At 48.1% G+C, this 18,052-nt stretch overlaps 1 protein-coding gene across 1 annotated transcript in view; it reads right to left on the bottom strand.

Annotated features, from left to right (window-relative positions):
* The window catches only part of Eea1 (early endosome antigen 1), a 122,535-nt gene extending 115,777 nt beyond the window's left edge, over window positions 1-6,758 (bottom strand). The window contains exon 1 of the mRNA XM_076554664.1: window positions 6,393-6,758. Within this exon, the coding sequence (XP_076410779.1) occupies window positions 6,393-6,743 (351 nt within the window). The 5' untranslated portion in view covers window positions 6,744-6,758. The remainder of the gene's footprint in view (window positions 1-6,392) is intronic.
* Window positions 6,759-18,052: the final 11,294 nt, after the last annotated feature.

Genomic DNA, 18,052 nt, shown 5'->3' with positions numbered 1-18,052 from the left:
ACACAGGCAGACACTGAACACAACATGAAAACATCCAGTTAAAAAGAGGAGAAGAGAGAAGACAACCCTGCGGGAAGGTACTACGGCTTGAGTGTGCTCCCGGGGGTCCCAGAGAAACTTCATCCCTCCCGGCGCAGCAATACCTGAAGGCCAGGCCCACAGGTCAGAGGAACTGATGTCACCACTGCAAGAGAATGGGCTGTCACTAATGCATGCCCCCTCTCACTCCTTCTCCATCACTCTCTTCTGGTGTTGTCTTTTGAAACCTAGAAGTCCACCTCAGTGGCACACCTCCCCCAAAGGCCACGCCTCCTAGTCCTTCCCAAACACTCCCAACTGGGAACCAAACATTCAAACTATTAGCCATTCAGGCCGCCACACACGGGTAAGGAATATGAGTGGTCTCTGGATTACTTTATTCTCCCAACTTTCTCTAGGTTCAAAATTAGCTCCAAATAAGAAGTTAGTGTAGTGTGCAGACATTCAACTACCTCTTCTGTTCAAAATAGTGCCCCCAGCTACATGAGACCCCTGAATGGCTGACGTACGGTTAGTTCAAGTTAAGACATGCCATTAGAGTTAAGGACACACAACATTCCAAAGACTTAAGATTGAAAAATGCAAAATCATAATAATTTTATATGGCTGACACATGGAAATATTTTAAATATACTAGCCTAAAAGAATGCTTCCAGCTTATATGACTACTACCAATCTCGGCTTACGAATGACTCACGTTTTCACTGGACAGAGCTGAACCAGACCATCAACCCTCGGTGGGTGTGGGGTTTCACGTTACGTTACAGCTCCGTCACAGTGCCTTTTGCTTTAAACACTCCTCTATCACTAAGACGCTTGGTTTCAAGCAACTTACAGACCAAGACTGTGCCTGTTCACTGCTGTCCTGAGATCCAGCACACAGCAAGTCCTGTAAGTACTGCAGCAACTTATTGTTACTGTGTGAAAAGGGAGAAATGTCAACAAGAGCAGAAGGAATCCTCGCTGTTTCTAAATCTTTGCTTACATCGTAACTCCTTTCCCACCATAAAACATCCCCTCCTCCCTCGCAAGCATTCTTCAAGACCCCTTCTTTTTTTTTTTCAACTTTTTTTTTATTTTACAATACTATTCAGTTCTACATAACAGCCACAGATTCCCTTGTTCTCCCCCCTCCTGCCCCCTCCCCTTCCCCCCAGCCCACCCCCCATTCCCACCTCCTCCAGATCAAGGTCTCCCCCGAGGACTGGGATCGACCTGGTAGACTCAGTCCAGGCAGGTCCAGTTCCTTCCTCCCAGATTGAGCCAAGCGTCCCTGCATAAGCCCCAGGTTTCAAACAGCTAACTCATGCAACAAGCCCAGGACCTGGTACCACTGCCTAGATGCCTCCCAAACAGATCAAGCCAATCGACTGTCTCACCTATTCAGAGGGCCTGATCTAGTTGGGGGCCCCTCAGCCTTTGGTTCATAGTTCATGTGTTTCCATTCATTTGGTTATTTGTCCCTGTGCTTTATCCAACCTTGGTTTCCACAATTCTCGCTCATATAAACCCTCCTCTTTCTCGCTAATTAGACTCCCAGCACTCCACCAGGGGCCTAGCTGTGGATGTCAGCATCCAGATTCCTCAGTCCTTGGATGGGGTTTATGGCACAACTATTAGGGTGTTTGGCCATCCCATCACCAGAGTAGGTCAGTCCCGGCTGTCTCTCAACCATTGCCAGCAGTCTTTTGTGGGGGTATCTTTGTGGATTTCTGTGGGCCTCTTTAGCTCTTTGTTTCTTCCTTTTCTCATGTGGTCTTCATTTACCATGGTCAAGACCCCTTCTAATGACAATCTTTTCCAAGGCGACCCTCCCTCAGTACTACTTTAGAGCCTTCAGTGACGCTATCATTTACTTTAGCATTTCACACAGACAGTCCCTGAAAGAGAAACTGGGTCTCACATTTCTCCTGCATCTAACACAGGGCTAACCACACCAAATGAGCAGCAAGGAGAGGGAGGAAGCAAATTTCCAGGAGAAGGGGACAGACTGGGAAATTATAACATTTGGTTGTAGGAACTGGAGAGATGGCCCGGTAGTCAAGAGCACTTGCTGATCTTGCAGAGGGTCAGAGTTCTGTTGCTATACCTGCATTGCAGTTTATAACTGGCTATTAACTCTAGTTCCAGGGGATCCACCGCCTTCACTTGGCTTCGCTGGCACCAAGTATGAAGTAGTGCACAGACATACATGCAGGTATGTAATAGACATTTCTCTCTCACCCACCTGTTCCCAAATACCTGGCAGCCGCTTCCCAAATAATTGACTCGGAGGCTTAATATTACTTATAAATGCTCAGCCGATAGCTCAGGCTTGTTACTAGCTAACTCTTACACTTAAATTAACCCATATTTCTATTTATGCTTTCTTTTTTTTATTTATTTATTTTTTCCAGAGCTGAGGACCAAACCCAGGGCCTTGCTAGCAAGCACTCTACCACTGAGCTAAATCCCCAACCCCTCTATTTATGCTTTGCCATGTGGCTGGCTCATGGCTTGTTACCTCATTTTTCACACATCCTGCTTGTTTGGGGGCTGGCTGGCATCTCCTGACTCCACCCTCCTCCTTCCCATCATCCTTAGTCTGGTCACCCGGCCTGTACTTCCTGCCTGGCTACTGGCCAATCAGCATTTTATTAAACCAATTCGAGTGACAAATCTTTACAGTGTACAAGAGGATTATTCCACAGCACAGGTAGAACACGTACAAATAAAATAAGTATTTTTTTTTAATTTGGGTCTAGTCTCTAGTAGTCTTTGGAATCTACTAACTTCACTGATATAGATAAATCATAGCATCTCATTCACTTTCTACGTTATGATTTATAAAACCAAAAGGATAAACCAAATGACCAGCAAAGCAGCCCTTCCATTTCTGCAATTCTGAATAAAATCCATTCTTTCCTTAGATTTTTTTATATTTATCAGCAAAAGAAAATCTAATACTCTATTACTAAATCATACTATACTATGTTCTCTCATAAAGAAATGGCACAGAGTTTGCAAACTGCCTCATGTAGTAAACACTGACCTTCTTTCTAGCTACTGAGAGCCTTAAGTTCAAGTCTTTCTCAAAGTACCCATGATGGTTTGAATAAGAATATGCCCCCACAGATTCATAGGTTTGAATACTTGGTCCCTGGCTGATAGAACTGTCTGGGAAGGATTAGGAGGTGAGACCTATTGGGAGGAGGTGTGTCACTGGGCACAGGCTTTGAGGTTTCAGAAGACTCAAGCCATATCCAGTGTCTCCTCTCTGCCTCCAAATTGTACATCAAGACTGAGTTCTCAGCTGTTTCTGCCACCATGCCTTAGCTCCACCATCATCAACTCTAACTTCTGAAACCATAAGACCCAAATCAAATACCTTTTCTAAATTCCTTGTTCATGGTGTTTTATCACGTCAATAGAAATGTAACTAGGCTAATACCATTAATCAAAATATTCAATACATTCATATTGGAGTGCCTTCCTTACCATTATTGTTTTCCCAGCCCTCTCTTTTAGGAAGCTAATAAAAGATAAGAGGGAAAAGCAGAGAGAGGAGGAATAAAATTTCAACAAAGTACCCGAGGCCTTACTGGTAATGTTCAAAGACTGAGTTACGACTGATTATACATGCAATGTCCTTTTCTTCTTCCTTAAAATGTTATCTAAATCTAATCAGAAGAAAATTAAAATAGTCAAAATGAAAGATCATCTAAAAACAGATGTTAGGGAAGTAAAATAGAATCCAAAGCATGGAGACTGTTCCAAACAAACCTCTACATCAGGAAGCGTAGTTTTAGTTTTATACCTTAACACCAGTGCTGAGACAAAAGGTTGACAGGGTAGGGGAAATACAAGGATTGACATTTAAAGTTTCGTGTTATACCTGTTAGCAAAAACCACCTGTAGAGTTAATAAAAACACACATTCTAGGGTCTAAATCAGTAAGACAAATCACAAGCTTCAAGAGTCATCAAAATACCCCTAATTAAATGCTAAGCATTAAAACAGACACATCGACAAGACAAACCTGAACTCCTTCAAAGAGATGCAGGTCCTCTCATGTATAACCTGGTCTCTGCCCACCCGAGTAGCCTCCTTTTCCGACCATCCCTGAAAACCATCTCACTCCTCAAACCGTTCCTCTCCCCCTAGGGTCACTTGCTCCTTTTATGCTTCCAGGATTTTATAAAGGCTATTCCCTCAGCCTGACATGCCCTTCCCTCTCAAGCTATAAATATGCCCTCCTTCCTGAAGCTTATCGTAACCGCCTAGCACCCTCGTCCAAAGTGGCTCCCAGAGCTCTCCTCCTTCTTCTGGTTCATACACTCTAATTACTTTTTGATGTGCACCTCCCCAGCCAGGTTCTGAGTCCTAAAGGGAGGCGGGCCACAGCTTATTAAACCATTTCCCAGCAGCCAGCATAACGCCTGAATTCTACCAAAGCTCCACATACAAACTGGAGAAGACAAAGCAAGCCATGAGAAATAGTTCAAAGTTTTCTACTGAAGAATATATACATCCAGCAGAGCGGATCTCAACCAGGAGCAATTTAGTCCCTAGAGGACATTTGCTAAAGTCTGGAGATATACTTGGTTGCCCCAAAGCAGGTACAATACTGGAAGAAATGGCTATCATTTACACAATAGAAGCCACGAGCAGTTTACACAATTTGTTAGCCACCAACAAATACACCCCCCTACAACAAAGAGTGACTTGCTCAAAGACTCTCTCATTCCAAGGTTGGGAAGCCCAGCTGTCAAATACGACGATACAGTAACATCTCAGCAATAACCAAAGTGAACACCATTTTTTTTTAGTTTTGACAGAAACTTCTTGAACAGACAGGCACACGACAACACTAAAAATGACCTTCACACAATCCCAGTACTCCACAGCATCAAGAGTGCCGCAAAGCATCCTGAGGTTTTTTTTTTTTTTTTTTAAAGCCACACTGTAGCTACCAGAAACAACTCCCAAATCAGAAAACATTGTCTAGAAACTTTAAAGCAACCACAGGCAGACTCCTTTTCTCTTGTGTAACTATGTCAAAAATACAATCCAAGGCACGAGGGAATCAGTGCCTCCAGGACGGACAGATGTCCCTTAAGTAAACCAAGGAATCAATCATGCACAGAAGCCTTTTCTGTGGAACACAGCAACTGATGGGAAGTAAGAGGGCATGCCCTTGCTTGCAGCCAAATCACTGCTTTATCAATAGTTTTTCAAAAAAATTAATAAATAAATAAATAAATAACTGACAAAACAGCTGCAGAAAGAAAAAGAAACTCAAATGTCAACGCAGAGGGTCAGAGACGGAAGTTAACTATTTCTCCTCTGATACAGGACCAAGAGTCAGACGACTTGAGCCTTTCACAGAAGCTGTCTAAGCAGGAATCTTCCCTTCCTGTATACCGGGTGACTCAAGGCTCCTTGGCACATTCCTTGACTAAATACTACAAATTCACTAAGTTCTTGTCCTTTGAACGACTTCTCCTACCTCCTGGGTAACATCTCTTCACATTTACCACTCTCAGCGGGGAGCCGATGGAAGCTCTCCAAAACAAAAACTTGAGTAGGCAACTCTTATTAGTAAGAGATTTTTAATTATGTTATTCTAGGAACTGGAACCTAAACAAAACACCTACAGCTTTCCAATGCTCTTCACCTTTTATTTTAACCCTCAAGATTTTCCAGATTTTAAATTCAGATCGCCCTGGGAGAAACTAAACTGGAGTGCGCATTTGCCGTTCGATCCATTTATTCTTGGAAAACTAAAATAAGGGTTCTTGTGGTTTTTTCTTTTTCTTTTTTTTCTGGGGCTTGGAGAGGAAAATGCACTTGTAATTCTTTCAAAGTTTCCAACAGTGAGTAATATCTTCCTTCTCCGCTGACTTTGCCAGTTCAGCGGCTTCAGTCCCAGGAGTCCGGCCGCGCTAGGCCGGGTCCCCCATGACCCTCCTCCCGGGGCGGTGCAGAGGTGTCAGAGAGGCAAAGCGGCTTGAGGCAGGTGAGTGTCAGTGAGTGTCGTGGGGAGGTGGAGGCACGCCAGGGTCGGGAAAGGCCCCCGCAGCCGCGCACCCCCAGGCGGGGCGCGGGGAGGAGGGACCCGCGGGCACCACACCCTCCAAGCCCGCGGTTGACAGCCGGGCGCGGGAGCCGACCCCGGGGCCTCCGGGCTGCAGCCTGCGCCCCGCCCCACCCGCGGCCCGGGCTCCGGCAGGACCAGCAGGCCTCGGAGCCCTCCACTCCCAGGCCTAGTGGGGCCCGGGAGCCCCACGGCTCGCCCCGGCTGCCCCCGGGGGTCGGTGGCTCGCACGCTCGCGCTCACGTGCTGCCTGCCGGAAGGACGCGCTCCCTCTTACCCTCTGCAAGATCCTCCTGAACATGGTGTGGCCGGCCGCCGCCGCTGCCGCCGCCGCCGCCGCCGCCGCCGCCGCCGCGGGGACTCTCGGCGCCCCGAGGCGGGTTAACTCACGACCGGAGGGCCGGCGGGCCGCCGAGCCGGGACGAGGGCGGGGGGCGAGGCGGCGGGGGACGCGGCTGCGGCGGCCCGGACTTTCTCCACGGGCGGCGAGACGGTGCGAGCACGAGCCAGCGGAGGAGGAGCGCTCGCCCGCCTGCCGGGCCGCCCCCGGTAACTGACAGCTGGGCGGGCCCCGCCCCTGGCCGAGGGGGGCGGAGTCACCGCCGCCCCGCCCCCTCGGCCTGTCCATCCGCGGGGAGGGCGGGGCCGGCCCCGAAGCTCCGACCAATCGGAAGCGGGGCTAGCGTGACAGACAGGTTGGCAGGAAGCGGGTTCCTGGGCTGCTTCTTCCGGCGATCGCGTGGACGCCGGGTCGCTGGACCGCGCTCCGGGCGTCCAAGAGGGCTGCATCCGAGCGGAGAGGCTGGGTGGCCACCCCGGGGTCCCGCCGGGAGGTGTCTCTTCCCGGGGGGGTGGGGTGGAGAAACCGGCCCCCGAGCAGCCTTCGGGCGAGCGCCGGCCTGTGATGGAACTTGACTGGCGCTCTAGACGCTGCGCTGACCCGGAGCCGGATCCTGATCCGGGCTGGAAAGGCTGATTCCGAGCGCTAAGCTCCAGGCCAACGTGGGCCGGAGAACCCGAGGCCTGCTTAGCTGCGATAGGCTTCCCCCTGCTTTTCCAGTCCCAGGTTACCCGCTCCCTTCCTGCCTCCGGATTGCAGCCAGGCCCACCGTAAAGCATGGGAGGCGGCCGGGTTTGGAATTCGCTAGCGAGTCTGGGTTTGTCCTTGGGGGAGAGGGCAAAGGTGTCTTCATCTATTTTCAGCTGGAGCCATCTTTGGTTTAAACTGAACCTGACCCTCCCCACCCCGCCCCCTTTTCTACTCCCTCCCGTGGGAAAAGCACCCAACCCTGTTGTAGAAACCTGTGGTCCAAATGCCCCCAGTTAACTGCGTGTTCTTGGCTTCTGTTAAACTGCTTGCTTGCATCCCCCCTGCAACTGCCAACTGGGATGCTGGGGTTTGTGTGTGTGTGTGTGTTGTCTCTAAAACCTCCCTGTAATATACGTTCAAGGTGGCTCTGTTTTAAGTCCAGTGCTCGGGAGGCCCCTTGACAGGCTCTCAATGCCTAGACTGTACAAGGGAACCTTGGGATCCTGACGGTGCCTGGTGACCTGGGAGCTGAGATAGGCCCGGGTTTCGGGGATCTGGGGCAGGTTCCGAGTGCCCAGATTGTGCAAAAAGAGGAATTTGAACACCTCTGGCTGTAGCTCAGAATTCTGAGGACTTGTGGAAAAGCCGAATACAGTGTCAACTTCTGAATCAGTGGGACCACCAGGACACTACTGGCCCCTCTGTTTGGTCAGGATTCTGGGTGGCCACTTGGTCGTTTTTTGTACTGTGTAGATTGTTTGTTGGCGTTGTTTATTGTTCTTGAGAAAAGTAAAACGATGGGTCAAAATTCTTCTACCCAAACAACCCCCGTGAACCTGATGAAGTCTCATTTTTTTTTTTTTTTTTTTAAGGATTTCCAGAGACCATCCCAGGAGTCTGGAGAACCGGCCTATACAGGAAAAAATAACTACGTTTTGTTTCCTTGGTTGGTCTTCATTTCAGATGGGCTGGCCAGCCGAAGCATCCTTAAACCTTTCTCTTAGGCACCAAGTGTAACATGTGATCTTTAATTAACCAGGCACCTGGACCAGCTGCCCTACACCCTGGCCTGACCTGACCCTTCCCTTAGCACCGCCATTTTTGTTTCAGAGGAAGAAAATGAAACTAAGGGGCAGAACGAGTCTCGGCCTCTGGTCCTAGCAGCCCCCACAATAGAGGTTGTACTGCCACCCTATACACCTGGGGCACCAGCCAGGTGAAGATCCATGGAGGCACTCCTAAGCCCAGCCCACACCTGGGCCTGATCCTCTTACCAACCCCAACCACCTGTTCATATTGACTCTGATCGCCAGTCCTCTCCTGACTCCCTTTGGGGTAGGGGGTGCCTCATGCCCACCTGCTCCTCTGTTAAGGGCACACCAGGCCTCCCTCAAGCTGCCAGCTGCAGGACACCTTCCCTGCCTACCTGCTTCATGAGCCTCCTCAGGGGCTTCATCTCTGGCCATTCTCTCCTTGAGGGAGGCCCTTAGTATGGGCGCTCCCAGGATAGGAATGGTGGGGGAAAAAAAAAACACCTTATTTTGTGATGATTGATGTTCCATTCTCTATTACTGATTTGTATACTTGGGGATTCCAGAACCCCTCTTTCTCAAAGAAGCTCCAGTGTTTATTTTATCTTTTTTGTGCATTGGTATTTTGCTGTGGGTGTTGAGTCCCCTGGAACTGGAGTAACAGACAGTTGTGAGTTGCCATGTGGTTGCTGGGAACTGAACCCGGGTCCTCTGGAAGAGCAATCAGTGCTCTTAACCACTGGGCCATCTTTCCTGAGTTTAATTTCTCTGCTAGAATGGTGTTTTATACACACCAACCCATTTGGGCAGACTGTCAGCAGCTACTTCAGACCCTCTTTACCACCAAAGACGGAGAGAATCTGATGAGAAGCCCAGAAGCTGGTCTTGGGGGAAAACAGGAATCCAAGCAGTGACCTTCCACTGGTTGAGAAAGTTTTTCCTTCTGGGCAACCAGATTGGAGCCCAGTACAAGTTAGGGAGTCTCTTAATCTCTTTCACCACATTGTTGGGAGATCTCCTGGTTGTTGCTAAGTGCCCTACAAATTTGTCTGAGTAAGGTAAGTCTGGTAATCCAACGTTCAAATGAGACCTGCCTGCTTGTTTTGGAATGCCTTCAGGACTAATCAGACTCACACTCTAGAAAAGAAAGATTCGGAAACATAGGAGGATTTGAAGTTGAAATTGCCTCCCGTGTGTACAATAGAAATACCCGGGAGGATAGGCAGACCAAGAAATGAGCTAAGGTAATAGTGGCAGCCTCCCAGGAAGAGAGACCTCGGTGTACAGGATTTGTAAAAGAAGGAAATGAAGCCTCGAGGCACAGATATCAAGAAAAGGACCCTCTTGTACAAAGATGAGTGTGCCCACTGTAAAGTGACTGGCCACAGGAGAGACAAACATCCACGATGAACGTGTCCACTCCAAAGGGACTGGCCATTGGAAAGATGAATACCCAAACCAAAAAGCAAGCGCAGCATCAGTGCTCCAGATAGACACAGACTGATGGCGTCTGAGCTCAGCCACCACCCCAGCCCAGGATTACTCTGAAAGGGGAAGAGGGGGTGTTCCTATCAATTCCATTGTGGATATGGGGCCACTTGGTTGTAAATCAGACATATGGGCCGCGGAGTAAAAGAAACAGACTGTGATGTAAGGAGCTACCGGTTCCCAGATCTACTCCCGGTCACAGATCTACCACTAAGTGTACTGTGACCCACTCTCGCCTACTCATGCCTAAATGCCCATACCTTCTGCTGAGGCATGACCTACTACACAAACTAAGGGCAGAAAAATGTTTTGGAAAGGACGACATTAAATGGGACTTTAAAAGCCCTAAAATGATGGACAAAATTTTACTGACTGTCCCAGTAGGGGAGTATATTCTATTGAACAGTCCTCCTTTGGAGAAGAAATTTGAGTCTTTTACAAGACCTACAACAGACATTTCCTTTTGTTAGGGCACAGACGAACCCACCCAGGACTTGTAGCCCACCAGTCCCCCCAGTAGTAGTGGAATTAAACAACACTGCTGTCAAGGTGAACACTATGACATTGGTAGCAAAACAGGGAATTCAAGTTTGAATTGATAGGCTACTTGAAGTTGGCATATTAGTCCCTTGCCGCTCTAACATTCCAAACCCATATTGTCTTAGCGTTTCTATTGCTCCAACAAAACACCATGACCAAAAAGCAAGTTGCAGAGCAAAGGGTTTATTTTCTTACATTTCCACATCGCTGTTCATCACCAAAGAAGTCAGGAAGAAACACAAATGACAGAATTCTGGAGGCAGGAGCTGATGTAGAAGCCATGGAGGGGAGCTGCTTACTGGCCTGCTCTCTTCTAGAACCCAAGACCACTGGCCCAGAGATGGCATCACCCGCTGTGGGCTGGGTCCTCCCCCGTTATCACTGATTGAGCTGAGTCTCGTGGAGGCATTTCTCAACTGAGGCCCCTTCCTTTCTGAAGACTCCAGCTTGTGTCAAGTTGACGCACAAAACGAGCCGGTACACATACACCCTCCTGTGTTCCAGTCCTTCCCAAGAATCAGGTTTATACTGTGTGACATCTAAAAGATGCTTTCTTCAGCATGCTCCTGGCCAGATCAAGTCAGCTGGTACTCAGTATTGAATGGGTGGACATGGACAAAGAGACCCGTGGCCAATTAACCTGAACTAGACTGCCTCAGGGTTTCAAACCCCCCCCCCAACCTTATTTGATGGGCACCCCACAGAGATTTGTAGGCATTCACTGCTAAGAATGTATGTGGATGACCTGCTGGCAGCTGAAACAGGAAGATGGTCTCCATGTCACAGACCAACTATTGGAGACACTACATCAGGGATATTGAGTCTGTGCAAAGAAAGCTCAGTTCTGCGCCTGCAGGAAGTTCAGAGAATCCAGGTGATTACCCAGATCCCAACCCCAAGACAAAAAGATAGCTCCCAGAATTTCCTGGAGCTTCAGGTTATTGTAGGCTTTGGATACCCAGGTTTTCAGAGCTGGCCAGCCCCCTATACCTAGCTACCCAGCACACTGAACAAGACTTCAACTGGTCTCTCACAAAGGAACACGCTTTCCAGGAGTTGGAGCAGGCCCTGGCCTCAGCTCTAGCATTAGCCTTAGCTGACATTACCAAGCCATTTCACTTGTTTGTGGATGAGGTGAAACACATTTCCCAGGGGGTCCTAACACAAAGAATTCTGCCCTGGCAGCGACCTGTTGCCTACCTCTCAAAAAACTGGAACCTGTGACAGCTGGGTGGCCAGCATGCTTAAAGGCTATAATGGCCACAGCCCTCTTAACAAAGGAAGCTGATGAATTGACTCTGGGGCAAGATCTGTTGATCATGGCCCCACACTCAGTTGAAACTCTCTTGAGGACCACGCCAGATATATGGATGGCTAACTTCAATATAACTCATTATCAAGCCTTGCTCTTAGACCAATTGAGAGTCAAGATTCTTCAAATAGTTGCCCTAAGTCCAGCCACTTTGTTACCAGAGACCAGAGACTCTACCATCCAACATGACTGCCTCGAGATTCCCACCACATTCTGAGGACTGAGGCCAGACCTGACAGATATCCCATGGGTAGAGCCAGACTTGGTAATGTTCTCAGACAGCAGCAGTTTTATCCAGGAAGGCACCAGGTATACTGGGACAGCTGTAGTAACTGTAGAATATGGCCTCTGGGTGGAAGCCCTGCCCCCAGGGACCTTGGCTCAAAGAGCTAAACTAATTGCCCTCGATGAAGCTCTCACATTGGATGATAAATGTGCATACTGGCATTACATACATCTTTGCCACTGCACATAAGCATGGAGCCAACTACAGGGAGAGGGGCCCTCTGACAACAGAGGGCAAAGCTCTTTGACCCAAGACTCAAATCCTGGACTCACTAGCTGCAATCTGTGGCTATCGTCCACTGTCCCAGACATCAACTAGGAGATGAGGTCATTGGAAGCGGGATGGCCGGTAAGGCAGGCAAGAAGGCTGCTCCATAAGCAGTAAAACACCTGCCTTCCAGCCCAGAACCCATGTTACCTGACAGTCCCTAATACTCAGAAGAGGGCTTAAAGGCAACTGAAAAACTGGGCACCAAAGCATGGCTCAAACTAACTGATGAGAGAACAGTGTTTCCACAAGCACAGGAAGACACTTGGCACGTCAGCGCCATGAAGGGACTCACCTAGGAAAACCCAGTGAACTGAACTCACAAGGAAAAGATTCTTTTTCACGGGGAATGGACCAGACAATACAGGAAATTGTTTCCAGATGTCAAACCTGTCAACAGACAAACACACACACACACCCCACAAGGGTCAAGAGAGTGAGGCTCAGGACCAGGGAGATGCTGAAAAGGACAGAGATGAAGACAGGACAGTGTGGGTACAGGTATTCACTTGTCTTTGTGGATGCATTTCCTGGATGGGTGGGTGGGTTCCCAATTAGAGACGGCTGAGATCACAGACAGGAAACTTTGAAGACATAATACCTAGGTTTGGACTGCTGCTGTCGGTAGGATCAGACATGGACCAACCCTTCTATCTAGAATTACTGAGAGCCTTTCTGCCATTCTGAGGATCAATTGGAAGTTGTATTGTACCTATCACCCCCAAAGTTCAGGGCAGGTAAAGAGAGGATAAATCAGACCCTCAAGGAAACTGTGACTGAATTAACCTTGGAGTCAGGAGAAAGATGGGCTCAATGTACTCTTTATGTAAAAGGTTTCACTTCATTTGAAATTCTTTTTGAGAGACCTCCTCCCATTCTCCCTCTAAAAGGGTTAGAATTAGCTACTGAAATTAGTAAACCATCGACAACTTCAGTTCATACAGTCTCTGCAGCAGAAGCAGGAGGCCATGGCTGCCTCCATTGAAGGCTGCTTTCCAGACTCCACTGCCTCAGCCACACCCCTTTCTGCCAGGAAATAAGCTGCAGAGAAGAGACATTGAGCTGAGACATTGGGATTCAGCTGGAAGGAACCACATCTCATCGTCCTGACTACCCTCTTTGCTGTCAAGGTAGATGGCATCCATACCTGGATACATCACTCCCAGGTCAAGCATGTCACAGGAAATGATGGCACAGCTCTGGAGAAATGGACCATCACCAAGACCTGTTAAATGGACCATCACCAAGACCTGTTAGGACCCACTAAGGATAAGACTGGCATGGGTTCTAAACTAATGATGTTGTTTTATCTGACTATATTCCCTCCTATTTTTTCCTGGGATCCGAATAACCATCCTCGGTCCCTATACCAACAAAGCTGACCCATATGGCATGGCAGTTTCATCGAAATGCTGTAGGAAACCACAAGACTATAGTTGTACCTTCTGTCCTGTAGCAGGCTGTCTGGAAATTGTACACCTCACTTTTGATATCAGGGACACCTGTCCTCAGAAATGTATATCTGACCCCAAAACTTAAGTACTGAAACTTACCTTTTATGCATCGGCTTCATGTATGAACACACTCACCCAGATTACAAGGACCCTAATTCCAAGAGGTGTCCACACTGGGCCTGTAAGTACCGTAGTACCTGCCCCCCCCACTTGGCAGGGAGAAAGTCCACCCCCCCCCTTGGTTGATGGATGTAATAGAGTTACCGATGACGTTCTTGACCCCTGAGACAACAGATGGGAAATGGGTCACTGGGGCTTCTGATAGAGAAGGGAATAGGTCAGCGCCTCTCGAAGGATCCAAAATGCTGAGCCTTTAGAACCTGGTTAAGTGTATGCCTTTCTTTGATCCTACCCCTTTCCTCCCCAGCCCATCCCACCCACCATTCCTCTCACCACCGGCACTCTTCTGCCCCAGACCTGCTCCCACCACGGCTGCCATGTTTCCTGTTGCAGCCCCCATCCACAGAACTCATCAGTTCAGGGAACTTCCCACCGAGGCACCTCCTCTCCCTCTTCTCACTAACCCTCCTCTTCTGACCTCCCCAGAACCCCTAGTGACCATGATAAGACTGGCATACCAACTCATAAACACTACTAACCCAAATATTACACTTGGCTGCTGCTTCTGCATTGTCCTCCCTGCAAAAAAGAAACCACGACCTATGTAGGACTCACTGTATATCAGGACCCGGCCTCCATCATTCCCTCGGCCTGGGAAAATTGCCCATGGGGATAGTTCACTCAACTATCAAATCCCTTGACCTAGATTGGATCCACAGTGAAGGGACCTGCTTTTACTCAAAGAGCTATGATAAGTCTAGTTCCCCCTTTAAGAGTAAATGCAGATCCACCATCATGGTTTCAAACCTCCCAGGAACCATGCTTTGAGGTGACAATTTCAACCTTTACCGCCTAGCGGAAGTTGTTCGGCTTGCATGTGCTAACTGGTTGTTTCCTTGCTTATCTATCTGGCATATACATAAAGCCCTGAAATTTTGCATCCTGGTAACTTTGTTTCCATGGATATGTGTTTATGATGGTCCAGGAGGAAGACAGCACTTGTATTCACAAACTCTTCCAGCCTCCCTGTTCAGAAAGAAACATGCAACAACACCACCCCCATACTTCCCCTAATAAGCTTAGGAGTAGCAGGGGCCATTCTTGGTACCACAGGTAGAGTGGTGGCAGATATTAACTCAAAACCTAGGACTTCAAACTGACCAGGGTCATTCAATATTAGAAAATCTATTAACAAGTTGGAAGAACAAGTGGGAACATTAGCTGAAGTGGCTTTACATCATGGCAAGGCACTTGACCTACTTGGTGCAGATCAAGGAGGTTACTGTATGGTTTTAGAAAAAAAAATGTTTCTAGGCAAACCAGGAGTCATTAGAGATAATTTGACTACACTCTGAAAACATTGCAGAAAGAGAAAGGGCCTGAAATGGAAAAACAAATGGTTCCCCTTCTCACTTTCAGGGTCCTCCTGACTAACAACTCTACTGTTGGCCATCACAGGACCCATAGCCCTTCTGCTCTGCTGAACAGGTGGTTTTTGCACTTTAATGCCTTAACCAGGAACATTCGATCCCAATATGAACAAGTACCCACCACAGGGTCAAGAGTTTGACTCAGGATACAACTCAAAGGGGAAATGTGATTGCTTATGTTTAAAAGAAAAATTACTGTGCTTAAGGGATTTGAAAAATAAAAATACCTCCAGCCTGTAAGCCTCTAGCCTATAGAAGCTGTACTCAGCCAGCTTGCTCAAAAACAAATAACTTCCCAGAATGTTAAGGACTATCCCTGTAATTGCTTAGTCTTGTACAATTTAGCAGAAACTATTGTTCTTGCAAGATAACAGGTCACAATGCTTACCATGTATTACACCTCTGTAAACGAGCTTTTCTTGTTCAAGATAACCAAAGTTTGCTAAATTGAGCTCCAGCTTACATACACAGGATGCTTGCACATAGGCAAGGTATGTGCTGACAGGTAACCAGAATGTACCTTGTGGTTTTTGCATTTATAAACTTCTGACTAATGTGGCTTGGGGTTACATCATGAGAATCCCGAATCTCAGGCATAGTCCTAGCGCCAATATCTGAATAAAGCCTCTTCTTTGTTAAAATTTGTTCATGGTCAGACTGGTGATTCTCTGAACAACCCCAGACCCATAGCACTGGGAAAGGGGAAGGTAACACACTTATTCTTGGTCATGCCTGATGGACTCAACCCCCGCTTGCAAAGACTGAAAGCCGCCATCACTTCTGAGGATGAGACAGAGACTTATAAATAGCCAGCAAAATTTTGGTGTCTTGCCGTTTGTCAGAAAAGTATCTTCTAGCTGAGAAGCCTACCCCCAATCAAACTGTCACACTCTCTCTCAGATTTGCAATGAAAATTTCCGAGGCTTGGGCAAAAACCCACCCCCATCCCCACCCCCGGGACTGGCCCAACACCCAGGTTCCCATAATCATTCACTAGTTCAGCTACCCCCATCCAGATACCCAGTGACTCTAGGAACAAAGCGGGAAATATAGTCCATTTCACCCAGCTTAGAGAGACAGGCATCCTGGTACCATCGTGCACCCTGGAATACACCTCTCCTGCCTGTGGCTTAATCTGGGACCTCTGATTATATACCAGTCCAAGACCTGAAGGAAGTGAGTAAGAGTGTCGATACCATCCACCCATACAGTCCCAAACCCATACACTCTCATGTCTGATTCCTCCAGAAAAAAACAGGTTCACACTGTCTTGAACCTGAAAAATGAGACGTGAGTCAACCCAACTTTGCTTTTGAATGGCCAGACCCAGTGAGAGGTTACAGTGGGGAACTCATCTGGAACCAGTTGCCCCAAAGATTTCAAAACTCTCCAACCCTGTTTGATGAGTCACTAAGTACTGAGCTCTTGTCCTTCTATCAGCAGTTTTCCGAGATCATACTTTTACGGTATGTACATGAGCTCCTCTTAGCCTCTGAAACTGCAACAGATTGTAAAGAGGCCACTGGGGGACCGCCGCAAGGGTGACTGACCTTGGGCTACAGGGTGCCAGCTAAGAAAGCCCAACTTCCTGCTTCAGAAGCTGCCTATCTTGGCTACCAGCTGAGGGGAGGCAAAAGGATCCTGTCTCTGAATAGGGTTGCTGCCATCCTTCAGATCCCAACTCCAAAAGACAAAGAGACAGGTTTGAGAGTTCTTTGCTGTGGTTAGGTATGCCACCTCTGAATATGAGGGTTTACAGAAAGCCTCTATACACCAGCACAAAGTGTGGTGGGGGGGGCACCAAGCCCCTAATTGGGACAGAGATTGAACAAAAAGCATTTAACACTTTAAAAACAGCACTGACTTTGGCTCCAGCCCTAGCCCTTCCAGATGTCTCAAAACCTTTTTATCTGTTTGTCCCACAAAACAAAAGGTACCGCAAAAGGAATTTTAACCCAAGCTTTGGGGCGTGGAAACTCCCTGTGGCGTAACTGTCCAAATGATTGGACCCCGTGGCCCCAGGATGGCCCACTTACCTAAGAGCTGCAGTGCCTACTGCTAGTCCTGTGAAAGAAGCCATCAGGTCAGCTCTGATCAGAATCCTAGACTCACAGCGCCTCACACAGTTGAGGCCCTTCTCCCAAGGAACACCAGACTACTGGCTGTCTTACCCGTGTGACTCAGTAACAGGCCCTGCTCCTGTTCCACCCACAAGTCCAGTTTGAGAAAGCCACCTCCATCCTGCCACCCTCTTGCCTGAAGATGACCTGCAGGTGCTCATCCATCACTGTCTTGAGGTAACTACGGTGGTCTAGGGCATCCATCCATACCTAGTGGACACCCTCCTGAAGGATCCCGATGAGTAGCACTCTGCTTGGATGGGAGCAGTTTCATTAGAGATGGAGCCAGGTACTCGGGCTGCAGTAGTTACTTCAGCTGCAACGATTTGGACCCAAGCCTTAGGGGCAGGTACCTCAGCCTAGAAAGCAGAATTGATCATTTTAACAGAGGCCTTCAGATGGGGAAAAGGAAAGTCCATCTCTATGTACACAGTCTCTAGGCTTTTGCTATTCCACATATTCATTGTATGACCTATCGGGAAAGAAGGCTCCTCACTGCTAGGAGAAAGGACATTAAAAACCAAGAGGAAATCTTGGCCCTCCTAGAGGCTATTTGGCTTCCCCTAAAAGTTGCCATCCTTCACTTCTGAGGACATCAAAAAGATTACTCCCCCGAGGCAAGAGGTAACTGAGCTGCTGACCTGGCTGCCCGAAAAGTGACCCTAAGACCAGTAGGGCCTCCTGATAGTCTGGTGACAGACCTTGATCAGGTGCTGCCTGAGATTCCATGGTACCACCAAGAGGAAATAGAGGATGCAAAAAGAAGGAATGGACAGTTCAAACCTGCTGTCCAGGAAGCTGGGGGATCCCCACCCTTATTTCCCACTTTTGGAAAGATCCAGCACTTGTTAATCATTTC

This window comes from Peromyscus maniculatus, chromosome 18 (genome assembly GCF_049852395.1).
Source record: "Peromyscus maniculatus bairdii isolate BWxNUB_F1_BW_parent chromosome 18, HU_Pman_BW_mat_3.1, whole genome shotgun sequence".
Taxonomy (NCBI): Eukaryota; Metazoa; Chordata; class Mammalia; order Rodentia; family Cricetidae; genus Peromyscus; species Peromyscus maniculatus.
This window is presented reverse-complemented; position numbering and strand designations above follow the sequence as displayed.